We start from the raw sequence: 26,783 nt of genomic DNA on the forward strand, positions 1-26,783 counted from the left end.
CAATTAAACTGCAAATAAACTGCAAAGAAACTTTTTTTTGTAAGATTGCATGTGTACCCTTGGCCTTGTGACTATTTTCTTACTAAACCTTAGTGAAGCCACTACCCTCTAGAGATCCATAACCTGGGGAGTCCTTTCCCTCCCTCTGAGGAGTCTAACACATTTGTCATCAGTCTTAGACTGGTTATATCCTTAAAAATGATCCCTTACGCTGTGTGTGGAAGTCTTAAGCAAGACTTTAGTGGAAGCTTTCCAGAGCTAATATTTTCCTCTGAAAATGTACCGGATGTAGTTTTAATTTACAGGCATTCAGTTTGTTTATGTTTTCTTATTTATTATTTTTTGTAAAACATAAGAACATGGAGCACAGAGTGAAGACAGAATTCCCTGAAACTGACATGTAATTTCCCAGAAGTGTTTGTCAGTCCAACACAGTGGGATTTTCGCTGTGGTATCCAACCCCCATTCCCCAGTTATAACACAAGAAGTCTTTTGACTCAAATAAAAGCAGGAAATATACAACATATTGGAAGTCTTCAGACAGGCTTTCTACCCAACAAGAGAAGTTGTTGGTCTTGAAGATCTATGGAGGCAGATATCCAGTGTTTTCTTTTTGCCAAAACCCAAAGAAAAGACCTACTTCATGTTCCTCTCTATCCAGTCTTTGAAGTTGGCTGCTCGAGTGTAGACTGTGTAGAGACTGGGGCTGCAGGCTTGGTCGTAGCCCCAGCTCACCAGCCCCAGGAGGCGCCACACCACCCTGGAGTCCCCTTGGCCTTCAAGGCCGGAAGAGGAAGAAGGCAATACTGCAATGCCACCTGTTTCAGAGGGGCAAATGTTGGAGAAGCCCTGGGGGTGCTCCCTGGCACAGAACATGTTGTCGGTGATGCTGACCAGCAGCCCGTTTTGGGCGTACTGACTTTCGCACAACACCACATCGGCCAGCTCCATGGTCCCCACGCGCGTGGTCTCGTTGTCACGGGTGCCGGGCTCAGGAAGGATGGGCCAGCCCATCACGTAGCCCTGCAGAGCTGTGATCTCTCCTCCCTGGGCACTGGGCAGGCAGATGGGCAGCACCCTCTCGTTGATCTGGGCCTTGTCCAGCAGTTTGAGCATGGCCATGTCTGAGTCCAGGACCAATGGATCGTAATTGGGATGAACAAGAATAGCAGAGACCTGGAAGTCCAGGTAACAAAAAATAAAATAAAAAATTATAGATTTACTGTATCTATTAAATGTATTCATACTCATAATGGAAGAGAAACATAAAACATATAACACAATGAGTTGGACTGGATAATTATTTCTTAAAATAGTAAATACAGTATGTTACATTGTAGCATTGCACAGAGCAAAGTCATATTTGTCATTAATTGTTAACTGAATTCTGGAAAAAGAGGTCATATTTATTTACACCTCTAAGTGTTCTTTATAATAAAAGTCTACAAAAGCATCTATAATAACTTTCTACACAGTGGAACCTTTTGGATCAATATGGAGGCCTCTGATGGAGTTGGCACAAGAAGACATTCAGGAGTAGCTTCTTCATCATGGGTAAAGTCAAAGATCAGGTTAAAAAGTGACTGAGTTCCACCAGCTGGGTAATGGCTATAAAATGTCTAAGAAATTCTAGAACTGTCCTACTAGTATAGTGGCATCCCTGCCAGGATTAGGATGTAAGGGAATCTGGCCTCCGCAAGCTGAGAGACAATTGGTTTGCAATGCAAACGGAAATCCAAAGGCAACTGAGATTGTCTCAAATACACACTGACTTGCCTTGTCTCAGTAAATATGGAATGGTTAGACTTACTCTGAGGTGCTGCTGGCTCTTCGGCTCTTTGGCATCACTGCGGTAGTGTTTGCCCACTACCACCTTGATGTCGGCGGCCTTCAGCACATGCACTTTGCCCAAGTCGGTCACACAGTGTGCGGCCACAACCACACTGCGCTGGTTAACCAGCGCCCCGCTGCAGATGAGCTGCCAGGCTCCCTCGCTCTCTGGCTTGATCTTCGAGGCCCCATCGGTGCGCCGGTAAATAGCCGCATGCCAGGGCCAGCGCGTTTCAGAGAGCTTCTTCTCATTGAAGGCCGGGAGTTTGCCACAAACTGCAGGGGAGAAGAGAGGGCTAAGCTGGGGTGTACAGATCCTGACATTAAGACGATACTGATACTAATGTTTTATTAACTCAAAATGTAGGTTTTTAGTTGATCTGTGTTTACAATATACTGTATTGTATTCACTGTAGGACTGTATAAATGTACCCAGTGACCCAGCAGATCCTATCCATCTCTTATTAAAAAAACACTCATTCCTGGTAGGCAGCTTGGCAAACCGGAGCCTATTCCAGAAGCACTGGACACAGGGGAGGACTGTACCCTTGGCAGGATGCCAGTCCATCATTGGGCATGCTACCGCACACAGGGACTGTCCAGGGACACCAATGACCATGGCTCATAGCCAACATGTTGTAAGGAGGTGGGATTAAAGTAGTGCACTTAGAAAAAACACACACAAATACAGTTAAACTTGCAAACACCTCACAGAATACACAACTTTATGATGGCCGTAAAAACTTTCTGTTAGATTACTGTATTGTATGAAGAAATAAAAGTGCTCACAAGTGATATATATATATCTAGTACACATTGCAAATGGATAACTATGTGTACTTGCTCTGATGGTGCTTTAAGTGCCTCTAAAACAAATTGGTTGAAGAATATTTGTAGGATTTCTCTGAGATGCTTAACTTGGCTCTGGGTATGATATGATTTAAGTTTTATTTGTATTTTTGTGGTCCCAGCTAAAGAAAATAACATGCACAGTGGTTAGCATTGCTGCCTCGCAGCACTGGGCTCTGGGTTCAAGTCCTGTGGTTCTTTCTGTATGTTCGCCCTGTGTTCACGTGCCTTCCCTCCAGGTGCTCCTGTTTCATCCCGCAGTCCAAAGACATCCTGGCAGGTTCACTGGCTTCTGGTGCACACTTGGCCCTGGTGTGAGTGTGTGTTTTTGTGCAATCTGCTGTAACGGACAGGCATCCCATCCAGGCCATATCCGGCCTTGTACCTGTTGCTTGCTGGGATAGGCTCCAGCTCCTCCGCAGAGGGGTGAATGGATAAATAAAAAAGGCAATGAACTGACTTGTGGCCATTTTCTACAGCGGACTCTCTCTGGTGAATGAGCATGTCTAATGAACGTTGAATAAACCCACAGCATGACAGCATGCTGTCCTTACCTGGCAGGCAGATCACGTGGCGCCCACTCCACTTGCCAGTCTTCAGACATGTGCGACGGGCACTGCCAGTGTGCTGGTAGAATGGGGAGGCACACTCGTACTGCAACTGGGAATGCAGGTGGTGATAGCCAGGGGGCAGCTCCACTGGGGCAGGAGGGGGTTTGGTGGGGGAGACCACATTGTAGAGCTTCCCCAGTGCAGAGGAAGAGTAGTATAGCCTGTGTACTGGAGTCGTCCTGAGAACAGAAGAAAGACTTGTTTACAGTATGTAGGGGTTTGCAAAAACTACAATTTAATACAACAACACATTACCTGTTGCTTAAGTAATGTGCCTTTGACTTTATTAATGCAGACTACACCCTAATTTGTTTAATCTTATTAAAATTAAAATCCAATGCAATGTCTTTCAGAATGTCATCCTGTATTCGTGCAGCAGTGATACAACCTCTACAGCATCTGTCATCACTCCCAGCTGAAAAATGTTAAGATGCTCTGACATTGTACTGAGATTTGGAGAAGGGTGCCTCTGTAGTTATATCATGCCAATAGCAGCCTCAAGGACAAAGTCATACAGAAATGCAATATGTTACTTTAGGTGTGCATGGTTTACATCCAAGTTAAAAATGTCAGATTAATGAACAATAAAAAGGACAGGTACTATAGTCAAATACTTGCAGTGGAACATAGTGATGCATAGCACTGTGTTTAAGCACACTTCTTAGTCTTTAAAATAATCACGGCAGTAACTAAAAAAATGTCTCTTTAAAACAAATTGAGTGATTTGATTTTATTGAAAGATGCACTTCAAGACTAGTTTGATTGATAATCATTCAATGGGTAAAAAACTAGGAAGTGAATGGCCTCAATCAGTGGTGGGCAATAACTGAAATTAGCATTATAGAACAGACTTAATCTTCACTGGCCAGTTCAATCCCCTACTGAAAACCAGGGGCAACAGGGGAACATGCGTATCAAACCTACACACCATTACTCTGATCACAACCTCAGATTAACCCAATTCCACAGAGGTCTAGCCCTGTGAAACATGATACCTTGAATGGGATACTGACAGACAGGGTGTGACACTTACCTGGATTGAGTTGCAGGAGGCAGAACCTTCTGTCTCACCATGTCAGACACCTTGGGCTCCCGACAGGCTGTGAACACAAGACACATAGAAATGGTCAACGTTCCTTAATTAATACTTACTATGTAATACATGCATACACTTTGCTCAATTTTTGCTGTATGTATCTTTATTTTTTTTATTTAATTCTTTATCCACCCATCCATTTTCCAACTGCTTTATCCAGCACAGCGTCATGGGGGAGTCAGGTCCTATCCCTCCAAGCGACAGGCGCAATGCAGGAGACACGCTGGGCGGGACGTCAGTACATCGCCGGGCACACACCTGCACTCCTGCCCAGACCATCTCTCCCTATTTAGTGTATCTTGACGAAGTATTGTGTCTCAAGGTCTCATAGATGTTGTCAGACTGTGACTGGCTGTCAAATCTGGGCAGGTTAGGAACTGTTCATTGTGAACTTCCAGTCAGCGAGTGACAGTGACTGACTTAGTCCAACCTCCAACATACTAATGAACAGAGGCATTACCCTCTATACCAATGTGAGCTGCTATAAGGGCTTTAGACCATTAATAAGTTAATAAGGGACACTCTTTATACCATCAAGACAGCCCAAATCTATTAATGTATTTTCACTGGCCAAAGTTTTTAAGAGTGTTCTTATGAACATACTGCAGGACCATGTTCTAATCAAATGAGTAGAAAATCTGACCATTAATCAGCTACCAGAGGGATACTGTACCTTTGACACACTGGGGCTGCTTGCCACTCCATGTGCCATCTGGCTGACAAGTCCGCTGGGCACTACCACTCAAGGCATAGGAGTTGTTACAGAAAAACTCGACAGTGTCAGGGCTGTCCCCTGAGCCTGATGTTAGGATGTAGTAGCCATTGTAGAGCCTTCCTGGTTCAGCACACTGTATCTTCTCAGGCACTGAGTACAAAGAGGCAGGCAGACAAAAAAAAAAAGAACTTTAATTAGTAGACCTTTCATGGCAAAGTCACTATAAATATGTACAGAGAAGACCATGGAAATTGAATTAGGTAAAGCCCTGAAAGATCTCCACATACTGTAAATAGCCAAAAGAATGTTCAAACCTACCAAGGAAAATATGGATAGGTGGCATAGGTTTAATGTGTTTACAGGCAATATGAGCTTCTTCTATGCAAAAACGTTGAAGGTCTGTACAATCACCTACTTCTACATGTTGTGACAGATGATATATAGTACTGCAATGCTACTGAAAGATGCTTGCAAAAGGCCTTTGGATCAATATCTTATGGTGGTTCTTGATTCTTGGTTCTTGGTTCTTGTTCCTGGTGGATGCAAGGACTCTTAATTTCCACCAGAGACCGTACAAGGATGAATTAATTGTTTAAACTGTATTTTTGTCCCGTGGAAGTTATTTTATCCAAGACCTTCACTAAATCAATATTTTAGCTGTCATGCGGATTCCTAGTATGTGGTGGAGGGTTTCCTTTGGGTTAAAGGTGTAATATAAACTTCAACCAGGTTTGTATTTGACAAGGATGGCTGCAGGAGTGTTCATACTTTCATTCCAAAGTTCCCCATTCTCCCTATTTCAGCCAACTTAAAACTTAAAGTGTTCCTTACTCTTGCAAACTGGAAATTCAAGGAGACCTAAAACATAGCCTGGGTTTCTACTGGGGTAGTCACCACCACACCTGCTGGGTACCTGTGTGTCTAGTTAATTGCTCCTATACTACATGCCTACTACATACTAGGTATATACTAGTACCTCTAGTGCCTTTCTCACCTGGTTATAGAATAGCATGTACATTAAAGGTTTGATATTGCTTACAGACTCTTACCAAGCATACAGTATATTTTGTATAACTATCACTGTAATAATACAGTACTGCCACTAGAGACCCTACCTTTGACACACTTGGGCTGTGTGCCACTCCATGTGCCATTTGGCTGGCATGTTTGTTGAGGGTTGCCACTCAGAGTGTAGCGACTGTTGCAGAAATATTGCACAGCTATTAGCACATCTCCTGGGCCGTAGACCAGCAGATAATTGCCATTTGAGGGCTTCCCTGGTTCGGCACACTGCTTCTCCTCAGGCACTGGAATGAAGACAAGTTGTGGGGAAACTTTGAGTTCATTGTGTAGCACAAACTTCTCATATTCTGCTGTCTGAGTGAAAAACATCAAACAAACAGCAATTCGGAATTCCATTGATAATAAGATCTCTCAGCCTCAGTAACAAATCTACTTGGGAATTGCCAGCAAAACAGTTAATGCCAAACATTAGATCATGAGTAGTTCCTCCTGGAAAATCATGAGAAAAGTTTACCAACAGAAGCTAAGAGGCACTCTTAGAAAGTACTGTTCCAGGGAACTTTGGCTTCTGTTCATTCTAATAAACTGTGGTAAATTTCAGGAAGCTGCCAGCTGTGCAAGCTTCCCTGCGAGAGGATGAAAACTAGTGCCAGCAGCTATTTGCATTAATTTCAGTCTCTCTCTATGAATCAAAGTTTTCTCATTCATTCTCCTGGGGACACCCTTTGACTTCCGGGTTTCATTCTATCTGAGCTTTAATTACTCAGGGTAATTGAAGCCCTTTTTTTGACTATTTGTTTCCTAAAGCCCTTTTAATTGTCTTCAGTATAAATTAGACAAGACTAGAAATGAACATCAATCCACTACCAAGAAATGGATTTCAGTGAAGCCCAAATTGAGGTGTATTATTTCTGTGTGGAATGTAGGCAGCTAAGCTCATGCCAGAACCAAGAATGTGAACATTGGTATTGTGTGAAAGAGAATATTTCCACTTCTGTCTGTATGTCATTAGCTGGTAGCACATTACATTTGTTTAGACATCTCATAAATAGCGAAAATGTATTAAATATTCTGAATATAGACTAAATATCATTTCCTACATCTTGGCAACAATACTGTATGAATGAAACTTTTTTTCAAAAAAGACTACTGAATTTAAAAAGAGTTCAATAGTAATGCACAGAATCACAAAGATCTTTGACGAATCATTAAAAAGATATGCCCAGACAATACTGAGAGATATCTCTTCTTCACCTTTACAGTAGCATCAGAAAAGAATGCTTTTACTGACGTTTTACTGACAGCTGCTTGACACTACTTCCTACTGCTGCCAGGCTCCCTCTCCTTGAGTTATAGACACATAAATCAGGTGAATTGTAGAAAAAATACATTTTGCTGCAAAACCTTCTTTTAATATAAATGCCACCCCTTTAGTGTTTAATAAGTAACGGTATCTGTAAGAGTCATGAATACCCCAGTTTTAAAATAGAGTTGTAATGAACTGGTGGGTTATTTATAAGCTCTTTTATACTGTATGAGTCATAAATCCAGTTTGTTGACATTGAAAAATTCTCAAACACCAAACTAGAAGATCTAAATGAATAAAACACCCCAGTTAAGGGCTATGTGAGCCTGAGCTTCTAAGAGCCCCGCTGGACAGATGATCCTCCAGACTGGGGCTCTAGAGCTCTACCTCTTGTAGAGCTGAGCCTGAAGCTCTCCTCTTGCTTCTCTGAAGAGCCTCTTGTTCTTACCACACTGAGGTGAGGGGGCACTCCAGGTGCCATCCAGCTGGCAGGTGACCTTGCGGGGGCCTTTTAATGTGAAGCCAGGGTCACAGCGAAAGGTGACATGTGCACCAAACCGAAGGTCATCGCCCTCCCTCGCTCCATGGACTGGCACCAGGGGGCTCCTGCACATCACCACTGACAGTTCAGATATTCCAAAAAAATCCACTTTATTACTCACACAAGACCAGCATCACTGCATAACATGATCCTGACAGGTCTACAGCACAAGGTGGCTGTACTTTTAGTTTCGAATAAATTGTAGCAAATCCACTTGTAGCAAACTTGACCTTGAAGGGTTTTATAACATAGTGGCTCCACTAGAAACAGGTTTTCCATAATGGTAAAATATGAATAAAACATCACCTTTCTCAGGTTTGAGAGTACAGTAAATGGCCACAAGGAGATTGTAACTGGTTTCTAATTATTGAGAATGAGGTTTTAACTCTGAGAAAATGGATGCAAAGCAAATCTGGCACAGTAAGACAGGCTGTTTGTCTTTGCACACAATGATGTAAATCTTGTAACTTAAAATAATGTGAAATCATAGACAAGTGACTGCCTGTGGTGAAGGAAACACAAGGTGATTGTGGCCTCAACCTTAGTAGAGGTTCTCCAGCCACTCTGACCGGTAATAGACTTAATAGACTTAATTAGCTAGTAAAAATCAGTAGTGCTCCCAGCGCTGTTAAGGCAATACCAAGGGTGAAGCTTTCCCAGAGAGAAGTACAGTGTGTGAAGTGACAAAACCAGGAAAGTAAATCAGCCCATTGCATGTGACGGTTGTGAAGCAATGATACAGACCAATATTTTCCCTCTCTTTAAGAGTAGTTAGAAATGATTTGTACCCAGAATTTTACTTAACCCCTAAATCCAACTAAGATCAACATTTGTGTTTTCTCAGAACCCAGGGACAATTTCCACCTGCAATGATGTGCCCTTAAAATGTTTGCAATATCTTGGGAAGTATAGACCTGCTATAGGCCTGGTTCAGGGCTTAAGTAGAAGCTAAAGGGAAAACTACTGAGTGACTGTGAGTTGGCCTGACTTGTTTATGAATTTATCCTTTTAACAATCCTGCTCTTGTGCTTATGAAGCAACTAATGATGTTTACTAAGTGGTGCTTATTAAAACTTATTAAACTATAGGTTCACTTATTTATCAGTGTTATCTTTGCCAAGTTGAACGCTGGTTCACTGGTAAGGAACAGTAAAGGTTTCTGGTGCTTCATGGATTTGACGAGGTACCACGACGAATGGACATATTTGGGGTAGATGTCCATAGCTGACTGTTGCACTGCAAGCCCATAATTCAAAGAGAACAGATAACACCAATAATTCACTGTGCCAATTAAGCACTGCACCCTGGGAGGTTCTGACACATTATTATCTGTAGCATAACCTTGTTTTAACCCAACAATCTCAAGAATACAGGACACATCCATACAAGAAAGTGCAGAATTATATATGATGAGTCACACAGGAACTTAGCTCAATACTTGAGCAGGACAGTTAGAAGCATTAACAGTTAGAATTAATCAAATAGCAGCAAAATCTCTTTCCAATTGCCAGTAAATTATTTTGCAGTTATGCAGCATTTATGAACAGACCAGCTTATATCAGACAGATTTTGGTTCACCTTTTATAGATAAGTATTTGTTAAAGGGAAAGAATAAAGGGTTTATTTCTTGAGAGCTTGAGAGGCAGACAGGGCTTGGAAACAGAGATGTAATGAGAGTTTTAGCACTTCATTAAGAGAAATAAAACATAGAGCCTATTAAAAATCTTTCTAATGACTCAGGTCTGAATTGATTCTCCACCACAGTGCAACAAGTCTGGCATCACTCACAAAGACATCTGCTTCTCATCTTTGGTGTCTTTAAAGGTGCTGGTAAAAGTCACTGGTGGGCACCACATTATAAACAACTTGTGCATTCCCTAGACTGTTATGGCAGTAGTGTTCATAACAGGCCTGAAAGGTAAGTAAGACTTAACTTCATAAAGAGATTTAGTAGACCATAGCCCCTAGGGTTATCACATTAAACAGTATTGACCTAAGGGGCTTAGTACCTATGCAATCAGTAACTTTCGCTTTGTATGTCTTCTTTTCAGGTTTTGAGAACCTTAAACAGCCTTCACATACCTGTATACTGTAACAGTGTTCAGTGTTTGATGCTTACAGTTTTGAATGGAAATGTTCGTTTAACAAAGATTCACCTTACATTTAATTAATCAAAATGTGATATTATTGGCAGAGGTTAATACTTTTTGAAGGAATCAAACATTTACTTTGTTTCATACAGTATAATCCAAATGATTGCAATACATAACTCAGCGGGAAAGATATAATTTCTACAAATATACTATAGTAATCTAATTGCGTAGGGAGCCAATCTGGAATTCTTATATCCTACAACTGTATCTTAAGTGTCAGACCAGCCATGTTAAACCTTAGCATATTAAATAACCACTACAGTGTGACTCTATTCCACTAATGGCCATAATTACAGACTTAACTGTTTAAATAACTACCTGTATTGTTCATTCTTTTAAAAGATGATGCATATAACTTGCTGTCACTTGCCACATGGAGAATAAGGTACAGTATACAAGGGTCATTGTAAGAGCCAGCAGGATCCAGTTACAGCCTCCTCTGCTGTCTCCTGCCAAATCCAGGTAAGTGTATCCTTCCAGTAGAGAGGTACACACACCAGACAGTAACCAGATGCAGATTCATGGGGCTAAAACTATAAATCAAAGAGTCTTTTGTTGGCCACACAACAAAACCGAACAGGGGATGGAAAATTAAACTTTTTTGCCATTGTTTTATTTTAAATATAAGAAGCTATTCATTTAACCTCTGAGTGGTGCTTTTAAGAGGCCTCCTGAGAATTTAAACTTTTTTTATCAAAAATAATTTGCAGGAATAGCACAGTACCAATGGTTTATGCAATCCTGTTCCATTTCTGTGTTACCAGCTGCCTAGACAGCATCCTAAGTCGAACAGACAGACTCCATGTGGGTGAGGGAAAGGGTTGTTCTGATCATATTCTCATTCAGTAACAAGTAGACATGAGAAAAGGTAGGAGTATCACTCACTGTTTTCACAGTGTCTGCCAGTGTAGCCACCCAAACAGGCACATCGATACGAGTCAGTTGTGTCCAGGAGGCAGGTGCCATCATGGAGACAAGGGGAGGAGCTGCAGGCTGCAGATGGAAATGGGAAATAGGAAGATGGTCGGGGCTGGGAAGACTGGCTTGCAGAGAACGTCAAGGCTGTAAGGACTGGAGTGGGTCTGATCTGGACTAACAGATTACTTTAGAGAATAAAAGCAGTTGAAGAGTATGAAAGGTTTGTTGAGATACTGACTAAAATTATTGCCATCTACTGTATTATTTACTGTACATTAAACAGTATATAAACAACTAAAGACATAGTATTCTTCCTAATAAGTAATCTGCTGTGCAAAAATAAGGGAAATATCACAGGCCCTGTCTCTTCTTTGTCGTTGTAAAATGCAGTCTGTTGAACTGAATCTTGGGTAACTTTAAAATATAAATAAAGCAGGAATATTGTAGCATTATTTGTTCTTCCAAAAGACAGGTGACTAAGATGAAGTACAGTACAAGACGCAGAACGATCACAGGTTAAAACTGATATAAAATCCTGTTACAGTTACCTGAGCTCTCTTCAAAAGTGGCGAAAAACCCATCAAAGCTTTTATAGCCATCTGAGACGAAGAGAATGTGAAGGGAGCTGCCAGAGCTCCTGATGGGAGCAGGTCTCTCGTTCCCACAGAACCGTCCAATCACACGTGAGTCCACACTGTCGCCATCCCGCACCTCCACGTAGTCATAGCGACAGCTGTAGTCGTACTCCAGGCTGAGCATTAGAAACCTGAGGGAAGGAGTGTAAGACTGAGCTTTGCACAGTAGAAACTATAACTATGATGAACGAAATTAAGATTTTAAACCACTAGAATATTAGCACTATAGATTGATTGTATTGATTGTACTGCAAGCAAATACCTTAAAACTTCATAGGACTTGGAAAGGCATTCTCTAACAATTGTCTTCAGAACTGCTATTCTTCATCACTGTTATGCTTAGGGTTACCACAGCATGTACTCAGAAAGCCTATTCCCTATCCAAAATATGCTGGTGGGATTCATCAGTTACAAAAGGTCATTTCTAAAATTTCTTAAATTACAGCATGCAAAAAAATAAAGGAACAGATGTCCTTTTAGAAGAGGAAAAAGCATATTATATCAAGCAATTCAGATATTGGATAATGCTGGCAAAACATGTTATATTGTGATACATTATTAAACTGTTATACTGTTATATTGTGGTTCACTTAAAAGCAGGAAACATCATAGAGTAGTGGGTATGCTGTTCGGGTCCTACCTGCTGACACTACTCCTGAGTGAGGTATTTTACCCCAGTTCTGCAGTTCTCCTAGCTGTGTAGTGGGCACTAGCATTGCTAGGAGCAGTTCTCTACTCTCAGTCTGCTAGATGCTATAGTAACCAGCACACAGGCAAAAACCTTAGAGTTCTTCCTCCAAGAAAAGATTAAAACAGTATCTGTTTTTATATACATGAGATCAACCTGAATCCAGTATTGTATTAAGATAACTAGTTCACAGTTTGGAAATGTTTAAAAGTAGTCATTTGGTGTGAAGTACTCTGTACTGAATTCTTTACATTTCCTAGGGGTCTGGTTACAGTATATAAAATGGACACTGTAGCAATGGCACAAAGATCTACGAGGTTGTTTCTGTGTACTGTGTAAGATTTTGGAGAATTCATTCATGTTGTTTTATCTGTGTTGTTCACATGCCAGGAGGTTGCAAAACCCCTAGTTGACAACCGAAAATTGCAACTTTCACAACACAACACTGACACTAAAACGTTTGGGTAGGTGGTTTTACTGAGCTCCACTCTTAACTCTTAAATCATCACTAGACATAGAATAATAACTTCAGTGTCATTAAGGAAGCACAAAAGAAAAGTTTGTATTGTGTGCTGAGAAAAACAACAAAAGACAGAATAAAAAAAATGTGTAACTCTTTGGATACAGTAACATTTTTCTCGTAAAAATAAAATTTCAGACAAATCCAAACAACATCCATGTACTATTTACTAACATTCAAAAGATATTGTAGTGATCTGGCAACAGAGCATGAAATATTCCCCTTAAAAACAAATCAAGAAACACAAAAGAAGATTATTAACTCTGCCAATTTGCAACCAATGCTAAGTAACTTCAGCACTTTGTCGTGATAAATATGATTTATTACAGTGATGTATTGTTTTCATGTTAACTAAGCCAGACAGTTGGTTCAATAATCTCATATTAAAAATAACCATTCATGACTCATTTATTGATTAAAAAAGTGCGAAGCATTTATTTTAATTTCCTCCTTTTTGTGGGAACAAAATGCTTATAAATATTTGATTCCTGTACTTAGGCTGCTTGTTTTTAAACCCCATCACCAGCTTTCAAAATCTGCAGCTCCCTGCAAAAACAATTAATGTAGAATTTCATGTCATTAAGTCTGTAAGTGTTTCCAGTGAGATCATGACCATTTCCAGCACACAAGAGTCACTCAAAGCTACAGTTGTTTGTGTGAAACAAATACCATAATTGCACATAAGGCAGATCTGAGCTCAGCTGAAATACATTTTATGAAATGATATACACATATACTGTGAAAAAAACAGGAACAGATGGCACTCATTAGTTTTAATGAGGAAATGTTCTGCACATGTGAAATGATAAAGGACATTTTACCTAACTAACAACGCATAGGGAAAATATAACTTCCTTCTCCTTGGCTTTTATTTATAAACAAGGATGCTGTCCTGCCCTGTGGGAAAGTGGTATTGCTGCACTGAAATTCTCTTCCGCTGTTGTATTTTCAAGAATAAAACAAAAATCTTCATGAAGATATTGAACCATTCATCCAATTCTAGTTGCTCCAGCTCTCCAGGAGACACAGTATGAGTAGCAGTGAAAGTTACAAGAGGTGAGTTTTCTGAAACATCCTGCATGGGCTCTGGGGACAGTGAGCTCTTGGGATTTAAACATTATCAAGTCCTGCTGTCGTCTTCAGTGAGGCAGCAGGGGTGTGTACAGTACACCACCATTTCTGCCTCTTTTGAGGTTACTTACTGTATCACCCTCCCCATAGTAGTGCACAATAAAGAAAATGTGTGGTTTTCTCCTCCTTCGCCCTTGGACACACCATACGCTTTGCCAAACATATTTATTCAACTAAAGGCGCTCACCTGTTCTTTAGGATCTGTAGGTACTGTAGTCTTCAGTTCTTTCAGTGCCCTAGAAGAACTCGCTAGCCCGAGATTCTTTCTTATACTGTTTGGCATGAATGGTCTCCACTCCTATTGTTTGTAAACTTTCATGTTAATATCTGTTATTCGTATTGTAAATCTCACAAAAGTAATGTTCAATGGTCATATTTTTCACCTCTTGTGTTTCACAATTAAGCATAAATTAAGACTTTTTATATCAGTATGGGCTATTTTTTCAAAAACAGGTCTATATTCTATGACCGTGTTCCATTACAGTAAGTTAAATATGTAGAACATTGGCTTAACTATAACAATTATGACGTATGCAATGTCTGGATACTTATCTAGAAATAAAAAAACATGTTCCTTGTGAAATGTACTTCATCTAACTACTAGAACAGTGCTGATTTCATACGAGCTCCTTTTTGTTTTTCAGTTATGCATGAGTGCTGGGTACTAGTTGGGTACACAGAATTAAACAACAAAGAAGAAACTGAAACAATAAGTTACATGCCTACAAGTGTACTGTGCAATCAGAGTGAAACTGAAAACAAACCTCTGCTACTAATGAACTAAACACATATACAGCTAATAAATGGGATTACAAAATCTACTTTGGAACCCTACCCCTTGGTCTTGAATCTGTGGCAAAACAGCTAAAAATTGGCCTTGTTGGGCTATAATTAACTGTTCTTTTCCTCTTTATTTAGCAAAAACCTAAAATTGATCCTGGAGATAGGATGAAAACAGCATGTATTATCCAGAATATGTAATTATTAAATGCTTTTAGTTGTTTTAGATACAATGGATGTACAATAAAATACTTCTATTTTTAAAAGAAAGATTTTTTTCTTAAAGTTTTCCAGAGGTTTTACAGGAATATATAAAGTGCACAATTTGGCTTAGATCCCAAAACTGAAGTAAAAATACCGTTTTATAAATTCTTTATATTCTGTCTAACCATGGTAGAACATAAAGTAAAAGAGTTTTACTTCTTGAATTCTTTGTACATATTGCACTATAAGACATAAGTCTCTTTTTACTCAAATGCTTCATCTGGGTTAATGTTTGGCACTGGGGGTTAGGATTAGCTCTCAGCATCTGCAGTTGACTTTTTTTGCTTGGAAAAGCTGCCAATAGTGACAGGAAAAAATGCTGAACATAAATAATAACCAACATTCATAACATTCCCTTGGCTAATTTAAAGCAAAGCAAAAGAGGTTTCAAAACCATAATTTTATTTAAACGTCAGTAAAAAAAATGCACTTACTAGATTTCAATAATCAAAAGGTCAAACAGCAAACTTTAAGGAGAAACAATAAAACACCTGCATATTAATTCTGCTGAATGAGTGAAATACAGTATGATGCCCATGTGTCAGTGGGAATGATCCTCACGTTTATGGGCATTTGGTGCACATTACAATCAAACTTTTCACATAAAAGTTAAAAAGACAGTTCAGCTAAAAGCAGCACTGTAGATAGCAGACGTTTCGCCCAAGCTAGCATTCTAGCCTGTCACGATTTACTACCAAATCATGAATAAAGTTTTTTTCCTGCCAACTCTTACAAATGGGATTTGTAGCAAAAGCTCTTATCTTAAGCAATACGTTTCTTAAGTGGTTCATACTGTAGTCCTATTGCTGTTGGCCCAGACTAAAGGTTCTTTAAAAAAATATCCATTTCAGTGGCAGCTTTTCTTAAGGTACCTGATATGATCCTCTCAGAAATTATTTCAGTATGACATGCCTTGTCCATGGCCTCTCTTATTACTGTACTTTAGACATGTGAAATCACATTCAGACATGTGCAACTGAATTGAATTAGCTACTAGCTCCCCTAGGACTTCAGTGCCCTAGAAATGAGCCATAGCAGATTCCAGACAAACCAGAAAAGGAGACAAATTCAAGAACTCCTTCACCACAAGTTATCTTCTAATTGGCACCAAGAATAAGGAGGAAAAATAAGGCAGTTTTTTTTTGTGAGAGAAGGTTGAAACCTTTTTTCTAGACTTCAAGTTGTATTTTCTATTCCAGGACTAAATTGTCTCCTCCTGTTGTGAAATACTGGTCAATCACTGGAAGTATCATACTTACCCACTTGGAAGAATATAATGAAGCAAAACAAAACCAAGACACAGAAACTGCAGACGGGTGAGAGGGGGAATTCAGGAAAACTACTGTAATTCAGGTTTAGTTAATTTAGTTCAACTGACCATGCAGCCAAGCAATAGTTGCTGGTTGTTATTTTATATGTTTAAGAGCATATTGTTGAGATTGTAATTGTTTCCCTTTATTGATATACTTTCTGTTTAAAAGTTAGCATACTGATCATCGGTGATAAATCTGGAGAACACATGAGGCAGGTCTGGAGTGAACTGCTTCCAGTATGGCAACGTGTATAAGCTCTAGAGAAAGAGCCGCACAGTTTTTTTTCCCTCTACAAAAATGACAGGTATTTGTTTTTTTGGATCAGAGATTTAAACTGAAAACAGGTTGGTCCGTTTTAGAAATTCAACACACAAACCAATCAGCAGTCTACCAGCTGACTTGAGCTTAACTTGAGCTTTATCATTGAAAAACTCAAGTAACCCATATCTCAAGCATGCCAAGGAAGCACATGCTTTTTTTTAATTTTTATCATTTTCTGTCCAGTTAATTTTGTTTTTAATTACTGAACAGTGCAGTGTAGGGTAATGAAATATACAGTATTTTATTCATTTGTCAAAAAGTAATTCTAATGTATTTACTGTACTGTATATTTTTAAATTGTAGGGGTTTCAAAACATTTCTTTCATCTTTTTGTTACTTAATTTCTCTCCCCTACAGTATATAAACAGAAAACATTTATTTTCTCTCTACATCATGGACTGAGCTGCTGCTACAGTGCATTCTCTCCTTTTCTCTCTACCTCCTTCAGAGATTATCACACACACCTGTTGACCATTAAAGGACACTACAGCCTGGTGGGCCTGCAATTCTGCCCTTCCATCACTCCTTTCTCACTCGAGGGAAAATAATTGAGGATCTCTGCACTCTCATGAATGGCAATTCTCTATACTGCATGTATTCATGAAACATCTAAGAAAGGCTTGCTTCTGACTTACGGAAGATTTGGGTTACATTACGATTCAAGGAACCTAATCCAGGGTGTGGGAGTAATAAAAAACAAATATTTTTCAGTACTACAATGATAAACAATAAAAAATTAAGTATAGTATCCCAGAATTATGAATGGGAAGTGTTTAGATGAAGACTGATACTGATGTATTTAAAAATATTTCATTCAGGAGTTTACCAAAGAAGAAACAAGAAATATCCTTCAGGCTGTAATAACATTTAAGTGCTGAGTGCTATTTTAAGTAATATTAGTACAGGGAAGACCAATGTTTTATGGGTCAAGAAGCACTTAAGAAAAATAGAAACCAAACACCAGGGCCTGAGTGTGCTTGTATTCTGCCAATGGTACACAAGGAAACAAGACATGTTATTCCAGTCCATTAACTAATCTCTTCCAGCACTCACTCACGAAAGGCATAAAATATTGACTGGAAAATTGTTAATGGAGCACTTCATACATAAAATGGGACAAAGCTGAAACAAGTAATTGCATGCCAGCAAGTCTTACAGTAATTAAAGTCTTATTCAATGTAATGTTGTGGAAATTATATTCAGAGTCAAACTGGAGGAACAACTTTATGGGAATAGGAATCTAGGGGATAGTCAATTTAAACAAGACCCTTGCGCAATTTTCACATTTTGTTGCTTTAAAGTTTGCAGTCGTAACACTTTCATGTAGATTCAGATTATTTCAGTATAAATAGTGTACACTCCAAAAAATTCCCAAATGCCTCATGGGCTTGAGTGATACTGCAAATGGGCAAAACACATTGTGGTCAGACAAGACAAATTTGCAACTTTTGTGTCTATATGCAGAGAGCTACATCTGACACAAACTCAATATGGTGAATCACTCAATCAATACCTAAATCAATACCAATCAATACCCTAAAACCAAGCTTGGTTGTGGCAACATTATATTATAGTTCTGCTTCTCATTAGAAGAGACTGGGAAGCTTGTCAGGACTGATAGGAATATAGATATTTCTATACACACTGTACCTTAGAAATAAGATGAGTTTATAGAGACACTAATCGATTTTCCAGACACTGGGGAAACAATAAAAACCTTAAACAGAATATTAGAATACATAATTAGAATTGAAGAATCTAAACAGAGAGTTGATAAGTTCAAATGAATAATGCACAAATATTCCTTATTTCCAGGAATGGTATATACAATTTTGAGCGCCAGGTTACAAAAAAGATTGTAACTCTGGATATATCAAGACAAACCCCTGAACAATCATCTATCAGAAACAATGTCAGCTAGATTTATCAAATGGCCTGCTCTTATTTATAGCTTTTTAGATGTTCTTAAAACTGATTAATCATCTTTTGCCTTTCAAATAATGCTTACAGGAATCTGGAATCTGATACAGCTGAAGCTTACCTTAATTCAATGTTAAAGTCAGGGCTGACTTGTATTGTCCACTCACAGTGTGCATTGTTGGGGTAACCTTCTAAGGTGATGTGACCTCTTGGCAAATTGATAACTCCTCCACATTCTGCAAGAGGAGAAGGGAGAGGAACAGAGCTTTAAAACAATTTCTATGTTCAAGATACAACAGAAACTTTGAGGGTCGAACAAAAGTTAAATTCTTTTACTGCGGTGGAACAGAAATTCAGAAAAACAGAAATGTGTTCAATTAGTCTCCACATCTTGTGGACAGTATGTCACACAGTGCTAATATCCCTAATATTAGTAATAATCATTTGGTAATATAACTTAGCATTATTTTTGTATCCTGATGTATTCTTTTAATTGCAATGTAAAACATAATGAATAGGCAAATGTATTGCCAAAACAAAAACAAAAAATCTGGCATTGTGCTTTTGTATTAAGAACTGTCCAAAGTGCTGAATTTCAGTAGACTATTTACACACGTTGATTTGATTTGCTATGACACTTAATATCGGTTTGTGTCATTTATTTTTCTGAAATATATTTTTTTATATTTGACAAAGCTTTTGTCTTTAAAAAACAGCATTTTTGAATCAAAGTGTCATGCTTATAACAAACTGGCAGTTACTAAAACATCATTTCTCAGTTTTCAGATTCCTCAGTTGGGAAGATACTGAAGATAAAGATACAGGGCATATTCCCAGGTCTGAACAGAGTGCCCTGGCCTTCAGGGTGCCGGGCAGGGTGAGAGACACTCACTCATGCAATCGCCTCCAGACCAGCCCCTCCGGCACTCAGTGCAGTACTTTCCTTTGATGAAGAAGTCATCTCTCACCCCCCAGGTGCCATTGTGGCAGCGTTTACAATTCTCAAAAATACTGCAGCCTGGGAGAAGAGAAGGGAGGAGAGTAACAGGTGTTCTGGAAAGGTGTAAGGAGCTAGATGATGTAGTATGTCAGCCCTGAGCTTGCTGTGTTTGCAGAAATACTGTAAGACAGTGTGATCTCAGGTCTGAGGCTCACTCCTAAAGCATGGATGCTAGTTCACTCATGGTAAAGCAAATTCCACCCACCCATTTTCTAACCGCTTCATCCAGTACTGGGCTGTGAGGGTGCCAGAGCCCGGCCCGACAAGCAAGCAAGCCAGGGTACACCCTGGATGGGATGTCAGTCCATCACAGGGCACACAGAGACACACACACACTCACACCAAGGCCAATTTTCCCAAAAGCCAATTAGCCTACCAGTACAATATGTCTTTGAACTGTGGGAGGAAACCAGAGCACCCGGAGGAAACCCATTGAACACAAGAACATACTGTTGCACTGTGAGGTAGCAATGCTAACTTAAATGCTCAGAGCTCACTGACATCTGTTTACATGTTTACAAAAGTTGAACAATAATACTTCCTTAATGTTACCTCAACACTAAAGAAAAAGGATTTCAGACATTATTTTGAAATATAAAACACACAAATACTAGAATTCATGTCAAAAGCATTTTTAAAAATAAACACATTTAGATTTCCATTCAAATTTTAATATCAGTATACATTTCAAATGGAATGCTTAATATATTACATTTTTTCAGATCAACAGTGTCCCAGTGTTTGACGCCAATACATACTGTATTAAACTAGTGTTAACAGAAAAAGTACATGCTTTTCACTACAGGTACATCTTATTTCACTCGCAATACAATCAAATGTACAGATGTTTACAAAAATATTGACCAACCTGTTTGTTACTATTTAGGCATTTATTTTAGTGTCAGAAAAAAAAATTGAAACATTTCAACATATTTACCAGGATAGACTTCTAGTTCTTATAAAGTGTATGAGATATCAGGAAAAAAGTCTGCTTAGACTTTTTTAAAAGGCATTAACTACTTGATTTCTTAGCAAAATGAGCAAAAATCAGTATAGATCATAATATTATACAGCTCAACAACTTATCCTGAATTGTTCACGATTTAACAGTTGTGGCCACTATAGTATCTTGCCTCACTGTGTAACCCACTGCATTAGGTTTGAACTGCATTCTACAGTTTAGTGACATGACTCCTGTCTATATTTTACTATGCATCTCTTTTCACTGAATCATACAGTGACCAGTAAGCCATATGTGCAGTAACTTGATGAATAAAAGTGGTTTACAGGGACTCACAGGGTCAGCTGAGTCTTTTACCTGGGTGGAATATGCAGGGATCACATTCGTTGTCCTCATTCCTGCAGCACGGCACGGCGTAGCCCACTACCTCCCCCTGGCTGGGGCACTTGCAGCGGATCTGGTCATACTCACAGCAGCCCCGGCACATGATGTTCCACTCGGCGCCCGGGCAGTTGTCATTGATGAACTTGTATTCTGAAACCCCAAACAATCAAGTCTTAGCACACAGGCTACAAGCAAAAAAAAAAAAAAAGAATATCTAGAGGTACTGTACAGTCTATTGAGTGGTATTTTTACAAAAAGAGAACCAGTCGAGATGTCAGGAATAATTTTCACATCTGCTTCTAGCTTTTAAGCTTCACAGTTTAAACATAAATGGCAAAACAAAGCTGAGTGTCTAAGAGTATTAGGAAGTTTATAAAATTACACATCTTCCCAGAAGTTCAACAGGATGAACTTTTCAAGGGGCAATGGCCGCTGTGTGAAACCCAGCATGCACAATAGAAATATGAAGTAAGCTTTGTCTAGCCCAGAGGGGGAGTATTTTGACTGAGGTCAGTTGTTTGTCCTTACATAGCCTTATTTTCATCTCATATCTCAGTCTGCCTGTTTCATCGCCCAGTAAGGAACATCTTTTCAGAAGTTTAACACCACAGAATTCTTCTGGCTTGCATTCATTTGCGTTTTCAACAGGAATGTTTGTCGACAGCACATTACTTTTTGGGGTTTGAAAGTTTTATCCATTTCAGGCTTTGTGAGCTGCATGTTCTCATAAACACAGTTCTCAATTTTAGTGATAAAATTAACAGGAGTGTCGGCATTTCAAATAAAATCACAAAACTACTTTAAACACTTCATTCCTATTTGCAATTCTTAGAATTTGAGACATTGATAAATGATTAAAGACACAAAATATTAATACACAGCTACATCAATCACAAGACTCTGTACATTCTCTAAGAAATGTAGAGAATTCACATGGTTGTGGAATCATCTGTCAAATGCAACAAGACATACTGTACGCTCTATGGAATAACTTTGCACATTAGTTTCAAAAAGTCTTCAGCTTTGTACATTTTTATGTTTTTATCTCATCACTGCTACTCACAAATTCCTTTCAACAGTGCCATTGATTCCGTATGACACTGAACTCTTCAGTGTGTTTTAATGTGATTTAAATATGAGTGGGAAGCTTTTGTTTTCTTTAAGCCCTCTGCTAAAATTCCTGAAACACATATTTTCAAATGTGGTCTTGGAATACTCTGCAGTGGGACTTTCCACCATTTTTTAACCTAGCCACTGTTTTTCCATAGTAACATTAGCAATATTTAAACTCTATTCTTCTACTTAGGGTTCATCTGATAGATTTGATTAATAAACACATTAATAGGACATAGTGGAAATGGGTGGAACAGATGATGGTTTGAAAGGGAATTAAATATTTAGACTATTGCGAAGAAATTCCACTGAGATTATGATGCAAAATATCTCATCACAATAAAACTTTGTGTGCAGGAACATAAATTCTATTGGTAAAACACCTTATACAGTATGTTCACAGTTGGCAGTGTATAGTAACTCCTGATAAATCATGTCAGTATGGAAAAGGAAGAAAGGGTATTGTTTATGCATCTGCTCTAACATAGTCATTTAAAAAGAATAACTAATGAGCTCCTATTTGGTTTTCAAAATAAAATATTTGACATTCTTAATCAGCTTCTCTTCTGTGTACCAGAGTTCTCTCTAAAATGGAGCTTCCAGTAGCTGCTTACAGGTTCTTTACAGTCACAGATATACCTTCCAGATTTGTGTGTAGATTTTTCTTTTATTTCTGAGACATCAACTGAGGTTTCTCCCTCCTCTCCTCCATGGGGAATAATGGCACTACATAACTGTGAGAGCCACAGAAATGTATACAGTGGATGCATCACAACAAGCATCGTTTACTTGTAAAGAAAGCTAGATGTCCGCACACTTACAGTACAGCAGTTGTGGACAAAACTAGACAAAACTGTTGAGGAGTCAATTACAGCCATTTACAAAGGATGAACTGTTCCTCTACACTCTAAACAGCATTCCTTGTCAATTTGTATGATAGCTACCATACTGCAAAGAAACAGTTGAGTTCCCTGACTTAAATGTAAAATGTTTCTCTACATGAGTTCATGAGTCAAGAGTCTTTAATGAATGTGGCAGTGAAATTTCTGAAGACTAAGTAATTCTCTGTTGAGTCCATTGCAAGGAACTGACAGCGATATGATGGCTGAGTGCCGAAAAAGCTGCTCTTGGGTCAAGTCCTGTATATAATCCAGTTACAACTTTTAAAACTGGAGAAATGCAGAGTTTTGAGACAGTATCTGTCACAATTTGCAATGGAACCACATTATTTTTACAATCCTAGCAAGGGTGCACAAAACCTAGCAAAGGTGCACAGATTTTAAGCATTGTTTTTTTTTCTTTACTGTAATGTGGTTTAAAAATGGTTGGTTTTGCCTTTTGTTCATTTTAAATTGTGGTAAATAAGTGCTACAAAAATGCTCTCCTGTGAATGGGAGGCCCAGTCTCAACAGTGGGGACTGCAGTCCCCGGAGTGCAATGTGGTTGGTTTTAATTAGATAATGGATTGCCAATTGAAGCTCCTGGATTGGCCAGTGGAATTCAGTCTTTTTGAGGATTCTAGTGAGAGCCTCGATTTATGAGGACACCTTCAACCTCTCCAGCTGTAAGATACACAACTCGTATCGCAGCTGTTTTCCTGGTACCTGCAATCATTTTGTTGCCTTGTGTGTGCAATGAAGCTAAGAATGTTAGGAGGTCTATTACTAACGCAAATTAGTTGGGATGGTGCCTTACTCGCATAGCCTTGAGAATTTTATGGGTAAATACAAAATGACATTCCGGTATACTGTAAAGTATATAATGTATTGTGTTTTGACATGTTGTTTGACAGCATGTGAGCCAAGCAGACACCTGTCTTTACTGGATGTACAGTATGCAAAGTAGGTAACTGGAATTATGCCCATTGCTGCTCCTTTATGTTCTCTTCTACCACTAAGATTTCAGAAACCATAACAAACCTAATCAGTGATTTTAGAGATAAAGGTTAAAAAGGGTTACAAATGACAAAGGACAGACATTTTTAACAAGTGAGAAGAGACCAGTTGGCCTTAGTGCCATAAACAGGTGGGTTTTCCAAGGCTCTATAAACAATTTGTCCATTTTTCGACTGGTTTTTGGCAATATTAATATCTCAAAGCCTTTCAAAGACCATTTTAAGAATAATGTGTGTGTGCAGGAGCTTTATGATTCAAAGTAGTATAATGATCACTGATAGTTATATTCATTACATTTCAATACATACTGTACTGTATATACTTACACATAATGCACAAACTGATGTTTCCCTTTTTTGAATGCACCTTAACTATACTCAAGTATACAGTGCTACATTTGTAGAATGTTTTTTTTATTATTTTCTGAATAGCATTTGTAATTGCAAACTACATGTACTGTATAACCTGCTCTTGTATAAAGGTGTCCTATGAGAGTCTGCAATATGAGTACACACAATAAAACATTTTCATCCTGAGTCAGGCACTCCCTGTATACTGTGGTTCATTTGAATTATTTGGAAATACAGTAATTTAAAGCTATTTGCGTCAGACAGGCTGTAAAATGTTTTCTTTTCCTGTCAGACATGCGGGACAGAGCAATGTTGGAAATGTCTATGGACTCTGTGTTTGTAACATTTGTAAGGTGGTTGTCTTTCCATCCTAAATAATCTGCAATGTGTCTAACACGTCAGTGTACAGGCTCTGAGAAGCAGCTGGACCGCCACTCTCTCAGTGACCCCCGAAGCAGACTGACACTTACACCAGCTAAAACAGAGCCGTCTTGGAAGTGGAAGAGCAGGTCTTTGATTAACTGAACATTGAGGACTTGATTGCGCACTCTGAACCTGTCCAGGAATTATAATGAAAAGCTGTTTAATTCCCTGTAAACAAAGTTAATTTTTTTTAAAAAAGCCAGTTTGAATTACAGCATGTCCATGTGCTCTAGGGCTTAATTCCAGAATGAGACCTGGAATCCCATTGCATCACATTTGACAGGAAAATGTCGAACAAATGGATTTAATCAAATATTTAAAGAGTTTTAAACAAAAACTTTAAACCCTTTAGTTGAAGTTAGAACTGAGTATAACCTCCATGTGCTTTAACACAAGTGTAGACAACCCTAGTTGCAGTTGTCTCCTGTTAATGGCTTTAAGATGCTGGTTTCAATCTTTTTCCTCTGGAATCAGGTCTTGAGAAATACGTGACCACAACAAGACCAGGTATTGTATTCTTGAAGCTGTGCCACTGTAATCAAACATTTGCCGACCGGTCTCCAGGAATGAACAAACCTGTTGGCTCAGGCTTTGTCAATGTACCACCTATTAGCTGACTACCGTCAATCGGAACCAAAAGCATGTTTGTGTTAAAGGAGACTGCACCCCACATCATCACATCTCCAGCACCGCACCAGCAGGCTTGAACACAATGGTCCGCATAACACTCACAATGATACCGTATCTTCTCCTTTGTCTTGTGAATAAAACAATCCACCAATCATCTCTACCTCCGCTTTGGATGTCCTCTGGCTTACAGAAGAAGGTAATTTCATGTCTCATTTGTCAGAATGATCTCTGAAATTGCCTCTCAGCAATGCAGGCAATTTTCATGCAGAGACAAAACTACAGTCATTCTGCTGATGTTGGGTTATTGCTTCCTGGAATTTATTCTTTAACCACACAGTCTGAAAATGATTATGCAGATGCGTTAGATGGATGTCCTGACAGTCCTGGGTCACTGTGCTGTCTCTCACAGGGCAGACTTCCTTGTTTCCCTGGTTCCCTAGTCTGTTGATAGTTGAAGCAGAACTCCTTTCATTGTCCAGGTAACTTCACTCCTTCAATCATGCTGACAGCACCCAGGCATTCTTCATCACTCAAACTTGTCATGGTTTTATCTTTCATCTAAAATCTAAGGGTACTGTACTTTTGCTAATATAGATACATATTTAGGTAAAGCATTTAGATAAATTCCTTTTTTCAAATTGTAATTGTAATATACAGTATATTCTGTACAATGCTTTGCAAAAGTATGTAATACCTTTTATGAAATTACAAAATAACACAAAAATCTAAGTTACAGTTAATGTCAGCAAAACCTAAAGAGAAAAAAGTGGAATATGTTGATTGCATTTTTGCCCCAGTTTATAGCCTGAAGCAGGTTTTCCTCTAATATTTGCCAGAGTTTTGCTCCATCTATATTCACATTGGTCTTGACAAGCTTCCCAGTCTCTGCTGATGAGAAACAGCTGAATAACATAATGCTGCCACCACCATGCTTGACAGCAGGAATGGTGTTAAATGAGTGATGCACTATGCTGGATTTGCGTTAGGTGTAACTCTTTGTATTATCTTGCCTGACCACACAACTTTTTGTTGCATATTTACAGTATAACTTATTTACTTTGTTGCAAATCCCATGTGGTGTGTGAGATGGTTTTTTTTTTCCAGTTCTGTAAAAGCTCCTTGTGTATCTAGGATATTGTTAACCAATAGACATTTTTTTACATCTCAGCCACTGAACTCTAAACCGCTGAACCACTAACTTTTTCAAAGTCACAGTTGGCCTCATGTTAGCATCCATGACAAACTTCCTCCTTGCCCAGCAGCTCAACCTGATCTAGACAGTGTCTGGGTGCCTTCCAGTTCTTAATTATTAACTGCACTCTGCTCAAAGAGATATAAGGGTCTTTAAAATGTTTTTATCCACTTCTGATCTGTATTTTTAGACAAACTGATCTCCAAGATGTTATGAAAGCT

General features: G+C 38.9%; 1 protein-coding gene across 1 annotated transcript in view; it reads right to left on the minus strand.

Moving 5' to 3' along the window:
- Nucleotides 1–313: 313 nt before the first annotated feature.
- Nucleotides 314–26,783, minus strand: part of LOC148819376 (inactive serine protease PAMR1-like) — a 32,414-nt gene continuing 5,944 nt past the window's right edge. The window contains exons 2-13 of the mRNA XM_088934710.1: nucleotides 20,933–21,109; nucleotides 19,507–19,632; nucleotides 18,736–18,850; nucleotides 11,591–11,808; nucleotides 11,010–11,117; nucleotides 7,879–8,049; nucleotides 6,217–6,408; nucleotides 5,060–5,251; nucleotides 4,324–4,390; nucleotides 3,234–3,469; nucleotides 1,811–2,106; nucleotides 314–1,176 (exon numbers count right to left, since the gene is read on the minus strand). Of these exons, the coding sequence (XP_088790836.1) occupies nucleotides 637–1,176; nucleotides 1,811–2,106; nucleotides 3,234–3,469; nucleotides 4,324–4,390; nucleotides 5,060–5,251; nucleotides 6,217–6,408; nucleotides 7,879–8,049; nucleotides 11,010–11,117; nucleotides 11,591–11,808; nucleotides 18,736–18,850; nucleotides 19,507–19,632; nucleotides 20,933–21,109 (2,438 nt within the window). The 3' untranslated portion in view covers nucleotides 314–636. The remainder of the gene's footprint in view (nucleotides 1,177–1,810; nucleotides 2,107–3,233; nucleotides 3,470–4,323; nucleotides 4,391–5,059; nucleotides 5,252–6,216; nucleotides 6,409–7,878; nucleotides 8,050–11,009; nucleotides 11,118–11,590; nucleotides 11,809–18,735; nucleotides 18,851–19,506; nucleotides 19,633–20,932; nucleotides 21,110–26,783) is intronic.

Source organism: Atractosteus spatula, chromosome 16 (genome assembly GCF_055471065.1).
Source record: "Atractosteus spatula isolate fAtrSpa1 chromosome 16, fAtrSpa1.hap1, whole genome shotgun sequence".
In the NCBI taxonomy this organism is placed as follows: Eukaryota; Metazoa; Chordata; class Actinopteri; order Semionotiformes; family Lepisosteidae; genus Atractosteus; species Atractosteus spatula.